At 38.5% G+C, this 23497-nt stretch overlaps 1 protein-coding gene across 5 annotated transcripts in view; it reads left to right on the top strand.

Annotated features, from left to right (window-relative positions):
• NYAP2 (neuronal tyrosine-phosphorylated phosphoinositide-3-kinase adaptor 2) overlaps positions 1–23497 on the top strand; it is a 144825-nt gene that overhangs the window by 948 nt on the left and 120380 nt on the right. For 3 of the 5 annotated variants that reach the window (XM_074877682.1, XM_074877681.1, XM_074877684.1), the window contains exon 2: positions 6495–6737. The exons of 1 other annotated variant lie outside the window; for it this stretch is intronic. In XM_074877682.1, the coding sequence (XP_074733783.1) occupies positions 6532–6737 (206 nt within the window). In that variant the 5' untranslated portion in view covers positions 6495–6531. Of the gene's footprint in view, positions 1–6494; positions 6738–21920; positions 22131–23497 lie in introns of those variants that run through there. One more of the 5 variants, XM_074877683.1, reaches the window with a different exon arrangement.

The raw sequence follows: 23497 nt of genomic DNA, 5'->3' as shown, positions 1-23497 counted from the left end.
CTGAAGTCTATCTGACTGTTTTTGTGTACTTCACATGTTGATTGTGCTTGTAATAGAGACATTTTGCAGCTGGATTGTTTTTGTTTGTAAAAAGCACTGTTGAATAATTGAAAACATTCTTTGCTATTTTCTGATTAATTAATTGAAATAATTTCTAACATCTATGTTAGTTACTTATCAGACCTGCTGCCCCATTAATATTTTACAGCATCTTAACATGATGTTGGCGATAGTGAAATCTCCATTTCATTTTCTTAAGGAGGAGGAGGAAAAAAATACATCAGAAAGAAGCTTATTCTTTTTTCTGAGTTCAGATTCAGTCCTGTTTGCATACAGAATGTGTGTGTATATGTCTGTGTGTTGTGTGGTTGCATTTCTTCTTGTTGTTCATAAGTCTTCTGCATAATATTGGGATGAGAATTACAATTATGACATTTTAAGTGCTGGCCATTCTGAATCTAGATTTGTAATTGTCCAACGTCCATGTGGTTAGGAGGAAGCATTATTTTCCTCAGGGGCAAAAGTGATAAAAGTGTTGCTGTATTGCAAAGTAAACAACAGATCTTTACATTCTGGAGTCATAGAGGAGTCATTGTTAGCAAAGACCTTTTCCCTTTTCAAAAGACACTAGCAAGGAAGCCAAAATTAGAGGATTGGGGTATTTTTTTCAGTTCTTAAAAACTACAGGGAGCATAGCTTTACCTTATGAAGGGTGGGATGTCTATAGAAATGGACTATTTCTTTAAACCCATGCAGTAGCATTCTCATTCTACTGAAGGATCCACTTTTAACCTCTTTAAGTGAAGGGTTTAGCACTACTTAGCTTCAGTGATTTCACCCAGGTGCTAGAGCTCATGCTGTGCGGTGTAATGAGGACAAGGTATATAATCTGTAATCCCAGTCAAAATACAAAGTATATATTGTACTTCCAAATGAGTATAGAGGTTCTTTTTCTTTAAATATCTGCATAAAAAGTTGTCAAAGGATATATAGCAGGAAACTTGCAACATATTTCAGAAGCTCTTTCCCCTTTGACATTAGAATTTAATACATCATTGTGTGTGAAAACAATAATGCCAGCTTGTTGTTAAGAATGAGCAGGGAATGCAACTCTAAAAAGCATGTCTTAACAATTTGTCTCATCACATTCAACTGTTTGGGTATTTCAAAGCTCACTTGGTATAAAGCACAGTTATGATAAGAGACAGAGTTCTGCAAAGTAGTCTCTACCATATTTTTCCATCACTGAATTTTTCTTCATTGCAGTGAAAGTATTTTTGATTACTGCTGCTGTTGTCAGCAGTTTGTGAAAATTGGGTATGGCTAGTCTGTCTACTTTGCTCTTGCTGCCTTACAAGCAACTAGAATGCAACAGCTCAAACTCTAAGGTTGAATGGCTGATTGGCATCCTTGATGTGTGCAGAATCCTTCTGACACACTGCATTTAGTGGAGGGAGTTGACAGGTAATGTGAAAGCAGATGTGTCCTCAAAGAGAGGAGGCAGTATCTGGAAGGGAGACAGGCAGGACTGAAGGGGTGGGTAGACCTTTATAAATTAGAGGTTGGACTCAGGACTTTGGGCAACCCCACTCTTGTGTTTCCAGGCTGTGTTAAAATTGAAAAAAAAAAAAAAAAAATCCCTCTGGTTTGGAAGAAGGCAATCAGTGCCTTTGTCGTTACTTCAAAAAGCTCCTTCAGTTTAATGTCAGCGTTGCCAATTTTCAATACAGCACAGCTGCAGTTTATGGCTGTCAAGCATACTGAAAATCAACTGGTATTTTGGGGATCCTCATGTGAATAAGAGGGAGAACTGCATGTCTGAATATTAACATATAGCACTGCCTTGATACTGTGATATCGGGTCGATTACTCTTCATATTCTGAATTCAATTTTTTGCATACTGATCATATGAAAAGGAGGTGATTTGGACCAAGAATGCTCTATGTTAGGCATCAGAGCAAATATTTAAATTCGAAGTAAGGTATGCAACAATCTTGTGAAGCCCAATGCGTTATACTCCCATAGAAATTGTGTCTGAATCAATACAAAGATCTTGAATTAGTTATATAAATATTTCTAGGGAAACCAGTAAGGGGACTGCTTGCCCTTGCCAGTAAACCAGATGCACTGGCAGGGAAGAAAAAAAGAAAAATATCTTGCTTGCTTTACTCCTCCTATGCTGACAGCTGACTGCATGGACCACAACAGTGTGAGCTGCTCTGTGCTCCTTTGCCAATGTCCCTCTGATTTGGGGATGCCTGGAGGGGCAGGTGCCAGTGAGCATGATCGTTGGGTTTTTTTTCTCAGTGACGTTTCACTTAGTGTTAGTTTGACCTTTAAGAGGCAAAGCGAACACCTTGAACTCCTTTGTGTCCTTGCACTCAAGTGAATTTCCAAAGATGTTTTTGTTCACTGAACACTCACAACAAAGTTCCTCCAATCAATTTCTGGTAAGTTCTCAGTATGTTGACTTCAATAGCTGAAATCCAGGGCTTTTCCTCCTCCCAGCTGTCTCCTGCTCCTTCACAATGAGAAGGGGAAGAGAAAGGAGTGTCAAAAGAATTTCCCAAACAGAGCAACTCCTAGTTACAATTTTCCATTGTCCAGAAAACAAAATGCACTGAATAAAATCAATTTGATTGCAGATACACAAGTGAATCTGTATGGTCCTTGTTACCAGCTGACAAAATACTTGACCACAGCGTGCATGTTAGGGGTACTGAAATGGTGGTGCCTCACCTACAGCTTACATTACTTATTTAACAACTTGCATTTACATATTTTTAATCAAATATAAATGTACTCAAACAGAACACTTGCTTGTACTTGTATCTGCCCTGGCTAGGAATTGCTCACTGTTGTGTTGGTTTTTTGTTTTTCTTTTTTTTTTTTTGTTTTTTGTTTTTTTTTTTTTTTTTTTTACTGCCAGTTGGCAAAACCTTTGATTAAAAGTTGACCATTGATCTCCACTGATTTTTCCAAGGAGGGTGACAAGCAAGCAATGCATGGGACTCAATGGCCCACATATATTGGTTGCAGCCTATTGCAGTTATAAAGCCCATTTATTAAGGTAACAGAGTATCTCTGAAGTGGCATTAATACTACATGTATCTAAAAATTGGTCCTAGTGTGCTGTGCAAGGAATACTTATAGTGTAAAAATGTTTACAGCAATTAGTTAAGCTTTTTGCCCCAGCTGTTTGCATTTTTATTCCCTGTTTAAGCGTAGCATACACAACTGTCCAATATTAGTAAACGCAATGAAACTGTAAAATACCATGCATGCGGGAGATACACAGGTTTTGATGCAGAAGATGCTTGCTACTTGCATAGATGTTTTCCAGAGTTAGCACCATAAGAGCTGCTTCAAGGTTTTGAAATACCTGGGAGTCCCCCAACATCCTCCAGGAGTACCCCAAACTGAATTTGGTGTCACAAGCATGCAAGCATCAACAGTCACAGGAGGAGTTCAGTAGCTACAGTTGCTCAGTACTGTTGCAGGATTGGACCCCTGTTAGTACAAAGGATATATCTGGATCTATTTATTAACTATTGTGTGAATTTTTGTCATTCTGAATGAGTTTAGTAATAGAAAACATCAGTGATAAACCAGTATATGAAGCATCTGGTCAGTGCAGGCAGCAGAACAAAGGCTTTTTTATTTTAGTCTTTTTTTCAATTGGAGTGACTTTATCCTCTGGTATGAAAAATAAATATCATAATAAAATGAGATTCAGCATATCCTTAAGCGTCAGCTCATTTTTGACCTCCAAAAAGAAAGGGAAACAATGAGGGGAAAAAAAAAAGCAGTATTGTTGTCATAAATGAGTGTAAAGCAGATCAAGTTCTGTGTGTCTCGGGGAAAAATGGAACAGAACTGCATTTATTGAAAGCCTGCTGAAGTTATCTTCAGTATAAAATTTCATATTGTATTTCAGGAGTAAAATCTGGTCACTGGAGAAATCAATGGCAAAACTGCCATTAAGGTTGCTAGGGTGGGGTTTCTCTGTTGTACAGTTTTATCTGAATTTAATTCAACATATGGAGAAACTAGGCTTCACTAGAAGTCCAAAATGGAAAATACAGTGAAATAGCTATCTACTGGTGAAATGGCCCAGACTTTAACCATGAAAAAGCAGACACTATTTGAGAAGTTCAGAGACAGTGGACTTAGAGCTGTCTATGCTGTTAGCATTGTTTTTAATCAGGTAGGCTTCATGTTGTAGACAGACTCCCAGAAAGGGGCTATGGTATCTGGACTTACTCTTCTTAATCAGAAAGGTTAGAAGATGGTCTAAAATGATGTTTACTGAAGCATCAGTAACGCTGATAGTCTGTTTGGCTCATTGTCAGCTTTGCAGTTTACTCCTTTGCAGATACTGTGACACTTACACTGAATATATAGACCGGCTCAACACGTATTCCAACTCAGTGGAGTTGTAGCCACTTCCAACATGGAAGCTGGGTGAAATTGCATGCATGCATGCATATTGGGCTGCACTAAGATCTCCTTCACTGGTTTTACCCTGTAGGGATTAGCAGGAAATACCTATATCCATGCCTGAAAATACTTTAAGAACAATTTAGTGACCCTGACCATCAGCCTTATGATCATGTTTCAGGCTTAATTGATAGAAAAGGTTATCTTGGGAGGTGGATGAGGTGATAGGAGCAGACCCTTTGCATCCTCTGAATCTTCATGATTTTAACAGTCAGGTTACCATTGTACAGATAATTTTGATATAGAGACACAGAGAACAAGGGAAAAAAATTATTGGTGTGCTTTTTAAGTATTAACTGCCTGAAACCAACTGCTTGTTGCTATTACTGTTTCAAGTGATCAAAAACAGGAAAAAAAATTAAAGGGTGGAAAAATATCTCTCTTTTCATGCCATGCAGATTACTTACTCCATGGATGTAAAAGCATTTTTTTCTCATATTCAGGGCTGTGCCTGAAGGCCCAGAGTGGATTGCTAGAATCTATAAGAGCTTTTAATTTATTCTTTTTTTTTTTTTTTTTTTTCTTTTTTAGAATGAGTGCCAACCCTGATCAGGGTTTTTCTTGTCGGGCAGTGTAATAAAGATTAGAAATATGGCAGTGTATTAAGAAATGCAGGAAAGATTTTTGTTGCTGATTACAGAGGGACTCTGCCCCTAAAATCTATGTGCAGACAGGATACTCGTTGCCTATTTGATAAGATCACTTCTAGTTGCAGTGCTGGCATGGTTCTCAGGCTGATTCCGAGAAGTCACACCATCCTTCTTCGGGGAAGGGAGGAATGCTGTAGTAGTGAAGAAGCAAACATGCCTTAGAGAGCTGAGCCTAGCTGCCAGGTCTGCCAGCATGTCACTCAGTCACTCTCTGCATCGATGCCTCACTTGTAAGATGAGGACCCCCCTCACAGGGCTGTGTGAGGATCATGCCACTCAAGATGGTAATGTCTTAAAGGTAATCAGTATTTAAAGTAAGAAGATGACACAATTCTGTTTTCTTAAAGTTCTATTTTACTTGTTTAATAAGTAGTTAATCCAGTTGTATAGAATTTAGATAGCCAGTATGTTTCTTGAAATTATACCTTGCCTTCAGTCACTGTAGTATTTACTGATGTGTGTATACACCAGAGTTCTTGCAACTGCCAGGGTGTCTGCTGCTGAGTGGAAAACCTTTGGGGCCTTTCTGAGAGCTTTTAGGCTGCCTGCCATTGAGCCAGGAGTGACCTAGGGATCTAAGTGTCTCTGTGCTCTATGCTGCTTAGCTGGAGGTGCTGTAAACCCAGGTGTCTGTCCTACCTGTGGAAGAAATATGGAAGCTTGGAGAATTCAAGGGCTTTTGAGTTCTGAAGGTCCCAGCTCAGCTGGAATTTCTTGTCTGTTCATGGAGCTTCAAGCTAACAAGCTGTTGTGGAAGAGATGACCAGGGCTTATGGGCTCATATCTATGGTACTAAGAAATATAGGAAAGTATTTCACAATATTTCTTTCCAGATTTTGAACCTGAAGAATATTTTGAACTTTTTTGTACCAAAAAATGGAACAGTATTTTTCACCTGAACTTTAGAATATCCTGCAGAATAGGAATTTTATCTGGTGATCTTCTCTGGTGCAGCTTTATCTAAACTGCAAAAAGGACCTGTTGTCCTGGGATGGAAGCCTTTTTAGTCCAATTCAAACTGAGATTCAGGGACGTCAGTGTTGTTGCATCTGAAGGGTATTAGGAAAAGGGACGGGGTGGGAGAAAACCTTTTTGGGATTTGAACAATGTATAACTGGACAGATCTGCATTGCTTGGAAGAAGACACTCTTGGTTTTTAATCTCCTCTTGTCTCGAGTAATGTTGTTCTGTGTTCTGAATTGCTTTGTTTATCCTTTAGACAGGAGAAAGTCTAAAAAATTGTCTCTTACAGAGATGTTAATTACAATTGACACAATCTCGCTGTCATAAACCATAAGCTATTTTCCTACTGATTAAGGTATTATGTGTTTTTCAACCTGCAGGAAACGTTGCTTTCCTTTGTTCATTATCTCCTGCAAGATGATGAGTTCTAATCAGGAGGAGGTCACTTTGGGCGCTTTTCTCCAGTATATTGAAGATATGGGGATGAAGGCCTATGATGGCTTGGTTATACAGAATGCATCAGACATTGCTCGAGAGAATGATCGCATGAGGAATGAAACAAACCTGGCTTACTTGAAAGAAAAGAGTGAAAAACGCCGAAAACAAGAAGAAGCAATAAAACGGTAAATATTTTGATAAAAAGACGAGTGGTCTGGCAGAGTGAATGAACAGTGAGGGCTTTGGTCTCAGATACGGTAAATATGTGTAGACCAGTTGATTTCTAAGCAGCATGCTGGTAAAAGCAGTATAGACCATTGGCCCATGTCAGGCTGCCAATTGCATGTGCATTATGTAGACATAATACTGAATGGTTCTACCTCCCTCAATGGAAGAGAATATTCTCATCCAAACGTATTCAGTTTGAGCATTTGTGATTTGTAACAATAAGTGTAGGTGTTTGGAATAGGAGATGCAGATCTGGTGGAAAATAGGTCCTCATCCACTTTTAGATGCTTTTAGATGGACAGTGTGTGCTTTGTGGAAAGATATATTTGTGTGTTGAGCTCTGGCAAGACAGGGACAGCCTCGCAGGTCAAAGTGGACCCTCCTTGAGTTGATGTTTTAAATCTGGTAAATTTTCAAAGCTCTTTAATTGTTGTCTGAGGTTTTACAAAAAAATATGTCTGTTATTTATTATTTTCTCACCATTTTGCATGCTCTGAAGTCAGTAAAAATATTGCAGTCATTTTTTTAAAGGAAAATGGATCAAGCCCCTGATGGGCAGAACCCTATAATGGCTCTTCTTGAACAATTCCATTGATTTTAATTGACAGTTAATGAGAGGAGCACTCACATGACCTGGCCTCTTATGCCAATGGATAGCAATGAAATCTCTGTAGCCTCTTGGAGAGGAAAAGAAGGTTGAATGTGATAGATATAAATATTTATTACATGCACATTTGCATATGAAAAATTTGCATTTTCTTGAGGAGAGGGACAAATGGTGTAATACAGGTAAATCATCTGTCCAAATGCTAAACTTTTATATGCAAATGGATTGCTTGAGCACAAACTGATAGGAGGTCCTTTGAATTTTTCCCCCCCAGCATGAATCTTCTGAATTTCAGTCTGATTAAATTTTATGTTATGTCTTGGGTACTGTACATCTACGTATAACAGACATGCTGTGCTGTGAATGTTCCAGCAATGCCTCGGTAGTCTGGTAATTTTGATGGAATGTTAAAAGGGAAAGAGCATCACATACAGTTTGACAGAGGAGGAGAAGCAGCAACATAAAGCAAATTTCTGTCTGCTTTATGTTCAAGGAAGTAGAACTTTTTCAATTGTCACAAATTTGGTTGGGAGGATAAGAATAACGTGAAAGTAAGGTGAATAATGGGAGCCCATGCAATGTGTATTTTGCTACCTTCCGGACTGTTCTCTTGTCAGTTCAACTTTTGGGTGATCTTTAGGGGGATTCAAACTATTTGGGAGTCAAAGGCATAGGTTGCTTGTAGCAGGAGCTATATACTATGCAGAACTTCATGAGAGAAAATGTTTTTTCTTGCACTAGATTAATGCAGGAGGGTTTTTTTGTTTTGTTTTTGATTTATGCTGGATATACATTTGGTTTCATTCTTGCCATCTTTGTTTAGTGTTCATGTCTCTCTCTTGATTACTGAGTAGCTACATAAGCTGCAACATTTCCAGGATGAAAGGGTAGGGGGACCCACCTCAAAATATTTCTTAATATGATGAAGAGGGAAATTAAGTTCTAGTTACATTAAGCAGAGGAAGAATTTGAATCTGTCTCACCTGCAAAGTGAGCGCATACAAAAGTTCTAGTCAATAAATTGCTGTTTTAAAGTAGTGAAATGAAGAGTACTTTCTCATCTTACATTGCAGGCTCTTCTCCACTGAGGGGGAAAAAAAAATCAAATTTGCAGCTATTTTGAAATTATTGAAACTTCACTATTTCATTAATTTAGAATTGGCTGGAAAAATAAATTCCCCAGTCCTTGTGACAACTTCTTCATTTGATGATAAGCTATGTTAAACTCTCAATGTATACAGATGTATTTAGAATATAGTGTTCAGAGTTGACAGCTAATTAGGCTGTGCTCTGGCTAATCTGTTTACATGCACCTTGGTATGTGTGACTATGAAGGTCACTAAGTGCCAGAACAGGTTTTGTTATGAATAAGTTTCTTGGGGCATGAGAGTGTAAACTGTGGACCTACCTGGTTCTTTATACTCCTCTAGCCAAGGTTCTCTGCCTAATTTGAATGGTGGTAACAGTATTTCCTACCTTGTGGTTGGTTTGTGTGGTTTTATTTATTGATCTTGGCAAAGTGATTTGATGAAGAGCTCTGGATAAGTGCAGATGATTTAGGGCTGAACCAAAGCATTTAGCTTGCTCGTGCTAAACTGAGATCACTGAGAACAGAGCTCTGCTCCCCAGATACAGTAAGAAGACACAAGGATGATTAGCAGCAATATAGTGGGTTTATCAGAGAAACAGCATGTATACGTGTGTGGATTGGAGGCATCAACATTTCTTGAATATAGTGCTCTTTTATGGGAAACCACGCTTGCGGCGGTCCCCTCTACTCCTTCCCCGCTTGGCTTATCTCAGTAACATTGAGGGAGTAAATGATATCTGTCTGAGGAAACAAAGTAGGAAAAACACCTTAGGAAATCTTGGAAAATGCTGTCTTTGAGTCTGTCTTTTTCCTCTGTAAACTTGGAAAGATGAGATATTTATGATCAACACTTGATTAGGAAAACTAAAAGCAGTGGCAGACCAAGGGAGAACATGTGATTTGACTAAAGGAACCATGGTGTCTGAAGTGACTTAGGCTGATTGCAATTGAGTCTGCTCCCTGTAGTAACCTCCAGAGACTCATCCAAGACCATGTTTTCTGTTGAAACACAGCAGTTAGGAAAGGTAAAGTAGGATCATTGATTTCTTCTTTGCTTTGTACTATTTTCCTTATGTCTTTACCTTATCTTAGTGGGTAGTTATATTATCCCTAATTCCTGATAGTATGGCCTAGATAGCAAGTGGTGCACATGTGCAGTGAGAACAGTGCTACCAGTCTGGAGACTACCAACAGCTGAAAACAATCTCCTTGGCAACAAGGGAGCCATCCCCTGTGATTAACTGCAGGTAGATTTTGAGCAGGAGAGGGGGTTCCAGCAAACACTCTCCTTTTGCTTGTGGGAATCAAAATAAAGCAGCTATAGGTCTTTGGCACCTACTGAACATTACTTAATAGTCTGATTATTGAATTTTTGAGAAGCTATTCAATTTTAGCGTTCAGATGGTCTCTTTTAGAAGAAGGCTGATCATGTACATTAACAACATAATGATGAGTAATTTATTATCCAATAAAGGGGTGGTATTCACATACAGCACTGTTTGGAAGCAGCTGTTATTTACCTAAATCATCTCGTAACCATGCTGAATGACTTAAAAGTTCATTGAAATGCATTAGTCTGAGCAGTTGGGAAACAAGATCTGAAAAATGACCTAAAAAAAAAAAAGCCGTTTGATTGTATGTTTTGCCTTCCTAAGGATATGTTGTGTTGTGTTTCTTCAGAAGCACTGATATACCTTCAGTGCAATTGCTATCTCATCATGTGTGGTTCTGATAGGTTAACTGTGGGGAAAATGTATGGATCTATTGTACATTGCAGGGGATAACGCACATCATATTGGACTGGAAAAAAAGGCAACTAGTCTTTGTCTGATCTTGCTGGGCTGAGTCAGCTGATCTGATCTGAATTTCTGACCTAATTTTAGTATGGTACTTAGCGATCATGCAGAGAAAATAAGGTTAATGTGCTGATGAGTAGCTGAGAGTAAGCAACAATAAATATGTGAGTATTTATATTTTGGGCCTAATTTTCAGACCTTTTTTCTTCCATCTTTTATTCATCTGGTCTCATTACCTGATCATTGTCTCTTCAGGCAGCAGTGTCCAGACCAAGAGAACATACTGGCATATTGCCCACAGAGCTTATAAATTGCAAATAAAGTTATGAAGCAGTATCATTTTCAGTGGCAATAAAGTTGCAGTACTGCGAGATGTACATTTGCCATGATACAATATCTGCCCTAGGCAGCGTTTCTGGGAACAGAAGGTAGATTTGCCTCAGCTGTTACGGGTGCCAGGGAAAAGGTGAGTATTTTGAGTTTTCATAGGGCATCTGTTAGAATGAGCAGTTGCTTTCTGACTCATCCATAATTGAAATACATATATTTAGATACTTTATATCTATTATACATAGTCTTGTGTGGGTACTTCACCAGTGCTTTTTTTAAATTGTATAAATGAAAAATCTTGGTAAGAAGCAACTAATGAACACTCCTCCTCCTCTGAAGGCTGAGACATGTTGCATTAATGATAGGGAGTGGCTGGGGTTGTACACTTTCATAGGAGATGAATGCTTTCAAAGTTCTGGCTTCTAGTTTTCAGGTGTCATTCAAGCTACTGTTTCTGTTGGGGAAGTCATCATTTTGATTTGTAACACTATGAAGGTGTGACTGCTTTGGTATAAAGCTGATGGTGTTAGTGGGCATGAATTTCTATCTATCTGACAAATCCTGGACTTAGCCATCAAAATATTTATTTCTACTTCTAATGGTTTCCCTTACTTGTAGCTCATTCCCAGCACCTAAATGGCTCTGTGGAAAGCCTTGTTTCTGCTTGTTGAGGGAAGTGTCCAGACAGATGCTGTCAAGAGGAGGAGCTTTTAGGAGGACTGTTCTGTGCTAAAGCTAGCAGAAATGGGCCAGCCGCGGAGTTAAGCTCTTGTAATAAAGAAGGGATTGTAATGAACAGCTGTCATCCTAACCTCTCCTTCCTTTGGCGAATCAAATGTTGAAGACTAACCCATTGGCAAAAGTAAGATCATATTTTTCTCTTGCTCTATTTTTTTTTTTTTTTTTAAGGTTGTGGAAGTAATTGAATTCAGGTATTATCTGTCTGTAGTTTTCTGTAGTTCCTGTCCTTAGGTTCCTTTCTGATCAAGACATAAATTATGTGTCCTTCAGCTCAAAGTTAAGTGTTATCAAGTGTGGGCAACAGCAAGCAAATATAAAAATATTTCTATGCATGGGATTATTCACTGCCAAAAGCTCTGTTCAGCTGAGAAAATGTGTGCAGTCTTAGAGTATATGGACATGCTGAGGTGTTTCTCCCAAAAGATTTCTACCAGAATCAAAAATGACCTAAGTAAAATACTTGCATTATGAACTTACTGTTTATAATAATGTCTTGAAATCAGAAAAATACTTTAGGTAAAAGAATGCTTAAAGTTCTGTTTCTTCATTTGTCTGTAGTTGAATTTTTATGTAGTGAACTACACACTTCTGAATTTGCAGGAATACTTACGCTTGCTAGATTACATGCTTACAGCCAGACCTCAAGAAAAAGGTGAAAGAAATACAATAAATATTTTGGATCATGGCAGGGGACTTGATTGAAATACCTGGAAGCACATTATTGAGATGTTATAAATTACAAACTTGTGAACCTGTTGTTATTGGTTTGGTGTGTCAATGTGGGTTTTTTGTGATTTTGGGTTTGTTTTGTTTGGTTTTTTTTTAATTAAAATCTGAGTTCACTTAGTGAATGTGATGTTTGGTTATGAGGTCAGTGGTATGTGCTCCTTTAGCAAAAAGGGTATGTGTTATGAGGAATCTTAACTGGTTGTTTTCTTTATCTTCCTCCTGGACATGTTGCATACTCATTTCATCCTAGATTAAATTATTGCTGTGATATCACCTTTATGGTAGAAGTGGCTGACGAGGTGTGATAGAGACTAATTTTAGTATGATTTCAAAACCTTTTCTTGTGAAAATGTCAAAGGGTCTCGTTTGAAGTTGGGTTGATGTAGAAAGAGTAGCACTGACAGCTTTTTTTTCATCAAGAAAAAGTAAAATGGTTGTTCAGTCAGTGACCTCCAAACGTATTTTTGTTGCATTTATAAGTAAACAGATGTGATGATCTAGCCAACAAATCCTCCCTTCCAAATGCTCATATCCATATGGCCGCCTGTATTATTGCCACACAAAATAAACAACAGACACAATGCAAACTATATTATGTTGCTGTTATTCCAAGAAGTTTTATTTTAGGACAGTCATGCAACAAATGTCATTTAAAATTTACCATAGAGGCTGATAGCCTGCTTGGTAGTCTCAAGTACCAAGGAAATAAAGCAGAAATCATTATCAGTTTGGTATCTAAATCTTGATGTTATTTTTCAATAAATCTTCCATGATTTTAGGGCTCCTGCCTACAACTTTTACTCTTTTTCATGGAAATTATATGATCTCTTCCCCTTCACAAATTGCTCACACGTATACTGGCCCACTATGTAAGTGGATGCATTTTTGCTTAGATTCTTTGACTATATTTAAAAGCATAATTAGAAGTGTGGGGTCATAGAGACCCCAGAGGACTTCAGAAGGGGTTACAGACCCCTTTTCTTATTAAAATCCAGTTTGAGTGGCTTCATGCTATTGGTATTTGCAGGCTGTCTGACCACCTGTGTAAGCGAGTGAACTGGCCTTGCTCCAGTTCCATCTGGGCGTGTGTTCGCATACAACCTACAGGCTGGTGCCTCCTCAGCAGCCTGAGTCATTCTGGAGGAGGTCTGTTGTACTGCTGGGAGAAAGTCCTTGGCATACCATTGCTGAGAGATCCTGGGGGGCGTATGGATCTTAATGTCCAGTTTTTAGTCATTCATTCCCATTCAACTTTTATTTCTAGTTTTTTTTTTTTTTCTCACTATTTCTTTATTACTATTTAACCATAGGATGTGGGATTGTAATTTTAACCTGGTAGTTACAATTATCCAGCATTGCCTCTAACCAAAAAGCCCCTCTTAGCAAGACAGAGATGCATGTAGACCTGTGGGGAAGTAGGTATTTTGCACAACCCTCTAGCGTTCTGGTGGTGCTGCTATTTATAGTCAAAGCTTTGCATTTGTTTGGAAAATGTCAAGTATATTATGAAATTGCATAGAGTAGAGCAGAAATAAACAAACACTCTTATTGTGAAGACTGGATTAAAGAAAAGGAAGACGGTTTTTAAGCTTGCCTAGATAGTCTTTTTAACTAATCTAGGATGGACTTCATTAATGGAGAAATATATTCAGTAAAACAGCACAATTAATATGCCTTGTAACATTATTAAAGTCCAGCCCAGGACTGCTGGCAAAATTGAAGCATTGATCTGTTCTGGTTCAAGGCTTCCAGTAACTAAAAAGTGCTCCATACTGAAGTTCACTGACACCTGACAAATGTTGTAATTGCCTGTGATCTGAATTAAGAATTCATATTAAAACCTGAAGGACATATACTTGTATAGAAGACATGCAGAAAGTAGTCTCATGACCCACAAGTGGCAAAAATGCAGCTAGCCACACTCCTCAATGTGCATGCACATTCAGCCACATACACTTTGGAAACTCTGCCAAAACCATCTCAAATAAACACTGGGAACATGCAGCACTGGTCTGAGAACCAAGCAGAACTGAAGGTCTCTGCTGGCATTAGAATAATATGAGTGAATCTTTCCGTGCCTTCAGGAAAATCCATCATTTAACAATACCTGTTCATAAAGAAAAACAAACATGTTCTTTGAGTGAAACAGCTTAGTGCATTGCACTTTCCAGGGCAATAAATCACAGCTGTATTTGGCTGCTGTTAATAATAGCAAAGATTATTTTATGCCCCACCCAGCTGGCAGGCATTTGTTCCCTTTGCATGTTCTCTTTCTCAGCACCCTTCTGACAGGCATGCTTTTATTTATTTTCCTCCACAGGAAAGCACAAACATAGTATGATGCTCAGTAATTTAATTGGGATATTTATTTTCTTAGCCCAAAGAGGAGAGTCTGCTCTTGGGTATACCCCTGAAAGCAGAGAATGTCAGCACAGACCACTTCTGCCACAAAAGAATCTGGTGATGGGCATCTTGTTGCCGAGTTACACTAGATCAGTGGCTAAAATTTTTATGAAAACAGGAATGTGCATGTGCACTGATTACATTTTTATGTGATTGGATTATAATGGGAGTAAGGAGAGATTAGAGAAAAATGGATTGCAGAGACATTACTAGCTGTAGCTTTTATAGTTAATTTGAGACTCCCTTTATTTTTCCTTCTGGCTTTCCACTCTAATTTGACTTGTAATCCTAAGTGAAGTCAGTCTAAAAACATTAAAAAAAACCCCAAAACACAAAACCAACCAACCAAAAAAACCCCCACTGTGTGGAACGTGTTCTCAGCACAGGGTCTTTATCAACAATATAGAGCCAGCAGCCATCCCTTGTGCTGGGAGGCTGCGGCGGAGCTGGCGTGGGGAGAGCCCGGCTTAGCTGGGGGCTGACAGTGCCCCTGCACCGATGGGGCGAATGCTGCAGCTCCCTGTCCGGGCTGCTGGGAGCCTGGGAATGAGTAAAGTGAGCTGGTTTGGTTCCACAGAAAGCAGTCGTAAGTGCAATTGTTTTTTATTTTATTTTTTATTGCACAGTGCCCAAGGACCCCAAATAGAAATTAGATTCCTGTGAAACATTAACCCAATACACGCATGCAGCACAAAGACAGCTCACAGCATGAGCTGAAATTGTACCCAACAGGTGACTAAAGGGACAGCTGAAAAGCTAGGGGACTGCTCGTTTCCTTCCCCATATTAGTACAGCAAAGAATAAACTGAAGTATATCCCCAGTGGTTGTGATGAATTACATCCAGCAGTACTTTCTGGAAGCTAGAAACAAACGTTTTCAAAAGACACTGGCAGACGCTTCTGGAACGTGTCAAGATTGAGAAGGCCACAGCCACCTAAACCCCACAGAAATATTCCTGCCAAAAAGCGTGTTACTTGACAAGAGTGTAACATTTTAAAAGATCAAAAATGAGCGTAACTGTAGGGTTTACCATAAATTAATAAAATTTACCTGAGTTTAATCCGTTCTCCTTTTGGTGGATTATATAGGGTGTATCTCACCAGTAGATCCTCTGCTAGCTGAGGGCACTTTAGTTATTAAGTTGAGATCACATGTTAGGAGCCATTAAGTGAATTGCTTTGTACAGCCTTTCCCTGAATGCTAGGGCAAATGCAGTATTTCATACCCTTAGCTAATTTCATGCTGTAATTTAATTTCTGAAACATACTTTTAATTGAATCTTTAAAGACAAAAGCAAACTGCTGAGTCCTTTAGTATTGCAAAAGAGATTGTTTAAAAATGTAGCCCATCTAGAGAATAATCTTCTATAATTAAACGTAAAGTTTGTTTTGCTTCTCTGCATGCAGCTATGGAGAAGCAAATTCCTGCTGTCTGCAGAAAGCTCAGGGCTGAAAAGAGGTATCGGGGAATGCAAGAAGTTATTTATCTTATGCTCAGTTTTGTAACTTCAACATGAGACAATCCTGCAGCCCTCTACCATGTGCAAGTCTGAATAAGTAAACAAAGAGGCTAATTAAAAATTAGTCTGCTAACACCAAAATCGTATTAGTAGGAGCTCTGACTAGTGATCTAATTTTTCTAATTTTTGGTAATCAGATGAACTTGAGAGAGATGTCAGCAATTTTGTCATAAACAAAACCAAGTAGCACAACAAAAATCAGTTATTTGCGTCTTGAAACTGCATCCAATATTTTAGTGTAGTAATAGTAATATATTAGATGAATCCAATATTCATCTTCCATAAACAGAGAGATTCAAGGTAGTTTCAGTAAAAATCCATATAACCTTGTTATGCAATTCTGTTATGGGAGAAGCATCTTGATTGGATCAATAGTGATGCAGGTCTTCAATTTTATGGACATACAATTAAAAATAATAACAATCAATGCTAAATGCAGCCCACTCCAATGGAGAGAAAATCCTGAAGCATCACTTTGTATTTTATTATTCCGATTCCTTTAAATCAGCAAGTGATTTGCAATGGAGATTTTCCCTTGTATTGCTACTGGAGAAAAACCTATGATGTACAGTGGAAGTGAGCTGTGTATGGGGGCATGGAGAATGTAAGTGGAGTAAGAAGCATAAGGTTAAAAAGAAGGATCTGAAATTAACCCATGAAGCCCCAACACAGTATCTTTTAGTAGAGGGAAAGAACAAAAGCAACATCTTGTTCTTTATGTGCTGGGAGAGCTCTGCACTTCCAGATGCCCTGAGTTGGTAGTAATTAGAGGCATGAACAGTGCTGTAGGTTTTGAGACCAGCCCCATGTAAGTGATGGGAAGAGTTTGGAAGCCAGTGTGTAGTGGTGGGGGGAATCCATTTGGCTTTAACTCAAATTAAATTTTTATTTGGTTTTCTTGCTGGAAGGAAACACTGAGAGAATCAATTGTCTTTTCAATACAGGTTATCCCTTTTCAAGGACTTCTACAAAAAGCATGGAGACAAAGGGCTAACTTTTAATAAAAATTCCAATTGCACTGAAGTCTGCCTGCTTTTATGTAATTGCTGAGGCTTGGGTACTCACTCTTCATGTCTAGGCTCCCTCTAATTTTTTGCTTGAAGGTTGTTTGTTCTGTAGTATCAGAAATTATTTCAGGACTTTATTTAAATTGTTTCTGCTTTACATCTGAACTGTTAGGCTAAGCAAAGTGCAGCTTTTTTTCCTAGGAAATCACATTCCTGCATTGTTAATCTGAATTCTGCTACGTCTGTGATGAAGCAGATCAAGAGCTGCATATGTACTTGCCATGGCAACCCCTGTATCACATGACACACACTAGTTCAGCCAAAGAGCTTCATGGCTTATTAAACAGGCATGCACAGACCCAGACACACACCATTTTGCCATGTGACTGCTCTAGCTCTGGCAGCTTTTTAAAGGGAAACTGTATTTGAGCATCATAGTGTTTTCATCAGCACCATCTTGCCTGAGTTCCTTCCTCTCCTCTTAGATACTGTGTTGAGTTTTTAAAAAATGGATGAAGGTTGACAAGACTCTGCTTATAAGTGTTTTCTTCTTTCACTTGGAAAAAAAAATCTATGTGTGAAGATAAATAGTGTTTATCATTTTTTAATTAGAAATTAAGGGGGTCTTTGGTGCAGCTGAGTGCACAACATATTGCTTTTCTGGGCACATTTTCTGCTCTCACATCCTGTGGGCTTTTACTAGTTTTCAGGAGAGTATATGAGGATAGAGCAAAAAACCTCTCATCCATTACAGTATCAACAAAGCATTCCCAAAACATTTGCTTGAAAACACCTTTGCTCCTTGCTACTTAATGTACTTCCTCTTAGACCTAATGATAATGATCTCCAACTCCTCACCCAGCAAAATGTAGCCTGATACAAGTTTTTCCTAACTTTGCTTGTTTAAGAGAAGTTATGCATGGCACTAGATTAGCAAATCTGAGGGGCTGCAACCTCAACAGAATGAGTGCTGGTGAGCAAAGAGAAGTTAAGAGGGGCTAGAGTTGAGCAAGTATGTCTGTCTCCACCTTACTGTCCCCGAAGGAAAGGAGAAGAGCAGAAATACAGGCTTTCCCCCATTCCATTGCTAAAGGGCAGGAGCAGTGTCTGCTGCTGCTGGTGTCATCTCTGCTGCCCATTGGCACTGTTATTGAGGAAGAGCACACTCAAAGAGGAGCTGATGGAAAACTGATTCTTTACCAAAATGGCACACAATGGAAAGGAATCTCTTTCCTGTCCTGTTTGCCTTTCCTCTATCAGATGCCTGACTGAAGTAGCATGGGTTTTCCTTCTCATCTAGTTGGAACCTGAGGGTTTTGTGGCAAGCACTTCATTTGAGCCCAGATATATTGCCAGGTGCCTGACTAAAATGGAGAACAACACTGCAGAGCAACAAAACATTGTGAAAAGACTGTATTAGTCTTAATTAGTAATTGCCCTCAAAAACCCCTTAAGTTATTTAGTCTCCTTTGTCTGCTGTGCAGATGCAATTTACCAAGAGTTATAGAGACACCAACTCTCAGGTCCATGTGCTGAAATTAATAATTTTTGTGATTTATGGTCTTGCTTTTGAACTTAAGGAAAATCTATTTTCAATGTCCGGTTCCAGTCTGTCAGATATTCATCTTCATTTCCCAAGTAATCAGTCAAGGTGGAAATATTTACAATTAACACTATTTACTGAGAGACTGCTGGTTCCGGGTGTTCTGTTTCAAATGAGTTTATTGTTTGGTTACCATTTTGGAGATGATCTGTGGTAAAGGAACAATAACCTGCTTTGGGAATTAATTTAGAGAGGTACTTGTACATAAATTGACCATTAAACATAGAAGCAGTATTATGTTTGTTATTAGGGACACAGATAAGAATGGTGCTTTCTTCTGAAGTGTGTATTGATGCATCTCTGCCAGTGATTTTACAAGGATTCTAATGCAAAATCAGTGATTGAGTAGGAGACATTTTAAGATGATGTGTAATAAAAACTCTTTTGCCAGGGTAAGGTATTTTAGGTTACTGTTTAATTGTATTTAACACTACTGTTTTTTCAGCATCTTTAACTACTTTTTTATTAATATCTGCTCTGATATTATTAAGAGGGAAAGAGAACTTAAGGATCATTTATTTCCTAGGAAGACACTGAACAAAGGCCCTGCCCACTCCACTGAAATGTAGTGAAGATTTTGACAACTGCTCCTAGCAGTCTGCTATGGCTCCCTTGTGCTAGATTTGCCGAAGTGCAGTAGTGGCAGCAATATTTCCTCTTTTGTGTGCAGTCAAAGAACCAGCTTTTCAGAATTCTTTCATGCCTACAAGTGGGATTGCAGTTTCAAAAGAGAATACCAAAATTAAATTCTTTCTGAAAAACTGGCCCAAACCTCTCCTCTATTCCAGAATTTCAAGTTTCATTTCTTCAGTTAAATAAGAGTTTTGCTATCTAAAGGTTTGTATTTAAGCCACAGGTTTCTATATTGTGTTTGTTTGCAGTTACGGCAGTGGAAAAGGCTATTTAGGCTCATGACAAAATATTTTGACTAGCTTCTTCCTACTTAGTCATTTGTTTGTCCTCAGTATATGTTTATTGTGAATTGTCTTCCCAAGAGATTATAAACAAGATGGTAGCTTTCACTAGCTGATCTTTGCTGTCATTTAATGATGGGCTGATCCAGGAGGTTCTATACAAAGGGGGTTTGTCAGACTGGGTCTAAAATTTGTGGAAATAATGTCATTACCAGAATACATCAGAAAAAAAAGCCCAGTAACTTCATTGCAAGACAGTTAAGGTTGCTAAGAGACAGAATGTAATTATCTGCCAATTTGTTTACCATTCCCAAACACTTAGAAGGGCGAGAGCTGTGGACTGCCCTGAATTCTAAGCTATGCACAAAATAAACTGAATGCATTTTGTTGTCAAATGCAGTTTTAAAAAGAGCATATGAAAATTACTTGAGAGCTTTAAGTTTGACCTCTGGTTTTCTCTAAATGTATAAAATCTGTTATCTTCATTTCCCTTTCACTCCTGAAATCTACATACATTGCATGTATTTTAACTGATATTTCAGAAAATGTGAAAAAATGAAATGTATAGAAACATGCAATTTTTTTAGTAAAAGACTTACAGCTATGCTTTCTTGAAAATGACACATTCTTACTTTAATAGTAGCAATGTTCAGCGTTCCTGCATTATGATTCCTTTATTGATGTATGCTGATGTTAATTTCAGGTTGACCAGCGTTGAGTCATTGACTTATTTTATGTTTCTTTTTTCCAAAATGTTTTGTGTTGTGCTTGCACTTTGCGATAAGTACTACAATTTATTTTGGGTGCAAACTAAGTTTGTGCCACAATGAAGTTTACATTTCTCTGTGTCACTGTGACTATTATGTAGACAGTATAAGATTTATGCCATCCTAAGCTATTCATTTTCTTGGTTTTAAGGGCGTGCATCTGGTAAATTAAGTACAGGCAGTAAAAAGAGAAAAGTAGAGGTTTCTCCCTCTGTTTTCGGAATGGTAATATCTTCTATTGCTTTTTCTTTAATGGAAATAAAGATTCATTTTTAGCTAATGTGAAACACTAGCTGTAAAATTGAAGAACTCACCACAGTACTAAAGGAATAAGCACTTCTGACTGGCTTAATAGTAAACTCAAATCTGAATTGGTACTCAGTCAGTAGCTCTGACATCGTCATGCTAACATATGTCCATACAGGTGCATTACTGTTTTGTGGGATGTTGCTCTGGGAAGGTTGGGGCAGAGGGTTGTCCTGGAGTGTGCTGTTTGGCCGATGTACCTTGCCCCAGTGAGGATTGTGAATCCTTCTGTTCACTGAAGTTCATCAGGACAGATGAAAGTAGATGTTTTCATCAAGCTTCAACATAGCCAAACTGCAGGTCACTTTCCCAGAAAAATTGTCCCAGAACAACTCTACCTGCCAAACCCTTTTTACATAGATGCAGGTAACCTCTCACCTCCTAGCCATCTCTTCAGGGAAGCACACCAGACTTTTAGGGAGATGGTATCAGCCCCTCAATGTCCTAGCTCATTCTCTGATCCTTGTGGCTGCAGAAGGAGTCTTTGTTAAGTTCTGATGAAACATCTTTTGAAGACTGCACAGAAACAACAGAGTTGCAGGCACATTGGCCTGTTTCACAGACGATCGTTCTTTAACTTCCACTGGTAGCAATCCAACAGTGGAAATCAGCATTGGGTAGCCAAAGGTTTAAGTCCCAGTTGTGCCCCGACACCTGCTGACTGCTCTGGAAAGCTGTCTCCTAGGCCAAAGGAGCTCAGCAAGGGCTTTCTGGTGGTTGCTTCTTTTCTCCATAGGGTCCCAATGATCTGCTGTTGGCTCCCATGTATAATGTAAACAAAATGGCATGCTGCCTTAAGAAAAGGAGCTGAGTCTCTGCCAGCAAAGTCTAGGAGGGTAAAGCTTTGTTGCTGGGTGATCTATTTTGACTGCAACACTAACACCCACATGCTGTGTCTGGATGCAGAAAACCCTAAGAGTGAGGAGATGCCATTCCATGAAGGGGTTTGCTGCAACTTTCTTTTCCTTTTTTTTTTTGTTCTTTTTTATTTTTGTGATAATTTTCTTTCCTACTCCCCACTAAACATACCAGGACAAAAATAGTGTCATTTAAATAATATTCCTTTACCTATTTCAACTTCTAGATGCACAATTGTCAAGATGAAGAAGAATTGAATCTGAAACTTTTCCTCTTCTTTGTACAGCAATCTGAATCTCCTAACTTTTTTCTCTTTTTCATTTTTCAGAATCACTTTGGGGTGTTCTTTGAGAGCAAATGAAATGCAGTGACATAAAGCAGAAAGGGAGGTTGGTTATTTTCAACCTTTCATGCAAATAAGGGGGAGGAAAAAGCTCTTTTCAGTCTTTCTCTTTAATGGCAAGGTCATCAGAACTGCATATTTATTGTAGACCTCATATTGTAATGTACTTTCTAAAAGACTGGGATAAACACTGTAGTGATGATGTTGACACTGAGAATAAGGTGATGCTATGTGTACTTTGCTGTTTCTTTGGCACACAGCATTTCCTACACAGTTTCCAATTTTGCTATCTGTAATCACCAGCTCTCCACCCTCATGTTGCAATATGGAGATAATGTAAGTTAAAATCTAAGAAAGGAACCAAATGTCTTTGATACTGAAATTTTTGGAATGACTTATGCAGAAGGGTCTTTCCCTTGTGTGTTTTCTGTTTTGAGATACTGGTGATAATCATGCCTTTTATAATTTTATTATGAGGACTAGCCATTTTAGTTGATAGTTATTTGCAAAGGAGACCTTAATTTTTTTAATTGAATATATGGATGTTTATATTTTTATTTAATTAAAGAAATGTAAATAATTGTTCAATGCACATTAACAGTTAGTTTACAGATATGTGTTAACTACAGTAGTCTAGTTCATGAGATAATGCATAATTTAAGTAGTGTTTTATTCTAGTGTGTCCTCTAGTGCTGTATATAGTCACACTAACCTCCTACCCCAAGGTCAATTCCATGTTTAAATGGCGTATAGAAGGTCTTCTTTATTAGTTAAACAATATTTTGCAATTACTTTTTTGTATAATTAAAAAAAATCTTTTATCCTTCCATACCGTATCATTTCTACCATGGTATTTTGTATTAAGACAGAGTAAAATGCTTTTGCTTTTGGTGGAAAAAGCTGTCAGTATACCTGATGGCCTTTAATATGCCTGACAGATTTGTTGTACTTCTTTGATACTTAATTATATCAGTTTGGTTTCACAAAGTTGCACTAACCTGTGTTGATTGTTTCTATGGCTTGTGGTCAAATTCTGCATGATCTGCAGAGGCACTTTGCTGAGCTCAAGCCTTCATGTTCACTGTATCTGACGCTCATTCTTCTGAGTACATTAAGTTTTACTGGGCAGCGCAAACACCAGCTGCTCAGTACTTGGATTTACTGCTTATGCAGTAGCTGGTTTGTATGTAAGTGTTGCAGTGCCTCCTGCTCCCTGAGGCCGGGGAACTGCAGGAGGCTGGGAAACAACATTACGTCAATGTTACGTTACCGGGGGTGGCTTGGATGGCAAGCTCTACAGCTCAGCTCCTTTGTGGCAGCTGCAAGTCCCATCTAAGCACGGACCCAGGGCACAAGATACAGCTGTTTTTCTCAGAGCTATAGCCAACATTTTGTACCTGTGTGCAACTGTGTGTAGCTCCAGAAGAGAGCTGCTGTCATCTGGCATGGGCCTGCAGCTGCTGAGGAAGGGGATTTGTACAAAGAAGAATGTAACTTCAGGAGCTTTCTTTGGATGCTTATTAACTGTGTTTAAAACAGACATTGTGTGTAAGTCCAGGTGTCTGTTGGAGGCTACTAGGTTCTATTTTATTTAACTAAGTAAAAATACCTGCTACAGGAGTTGGGGTTGTTTTTTGTGGTTGGAACGTAGCTCTGCCGACTAACAGTAGTGTTCCTACACAGTTGTCTTTACTTTGTTTAAC

The sequence above is a fragment of the Strix uralensis genome, chromosome 9, assembly GCF_047716275.1.
Source record: "Strix uralensis isolate ZFMK-TIS-50842 chromosome 9, bStrUra1, whole genome shotgun sequence".
Lineage (NCBI taxonomy): Eukaryota > Metazoa > Chordata > Aves > Strigiformes > Strigidae > Strix > Strix uralensis.
This window is presented reverse-complemented; position numbering and strand designations above follow the sequence as displayed.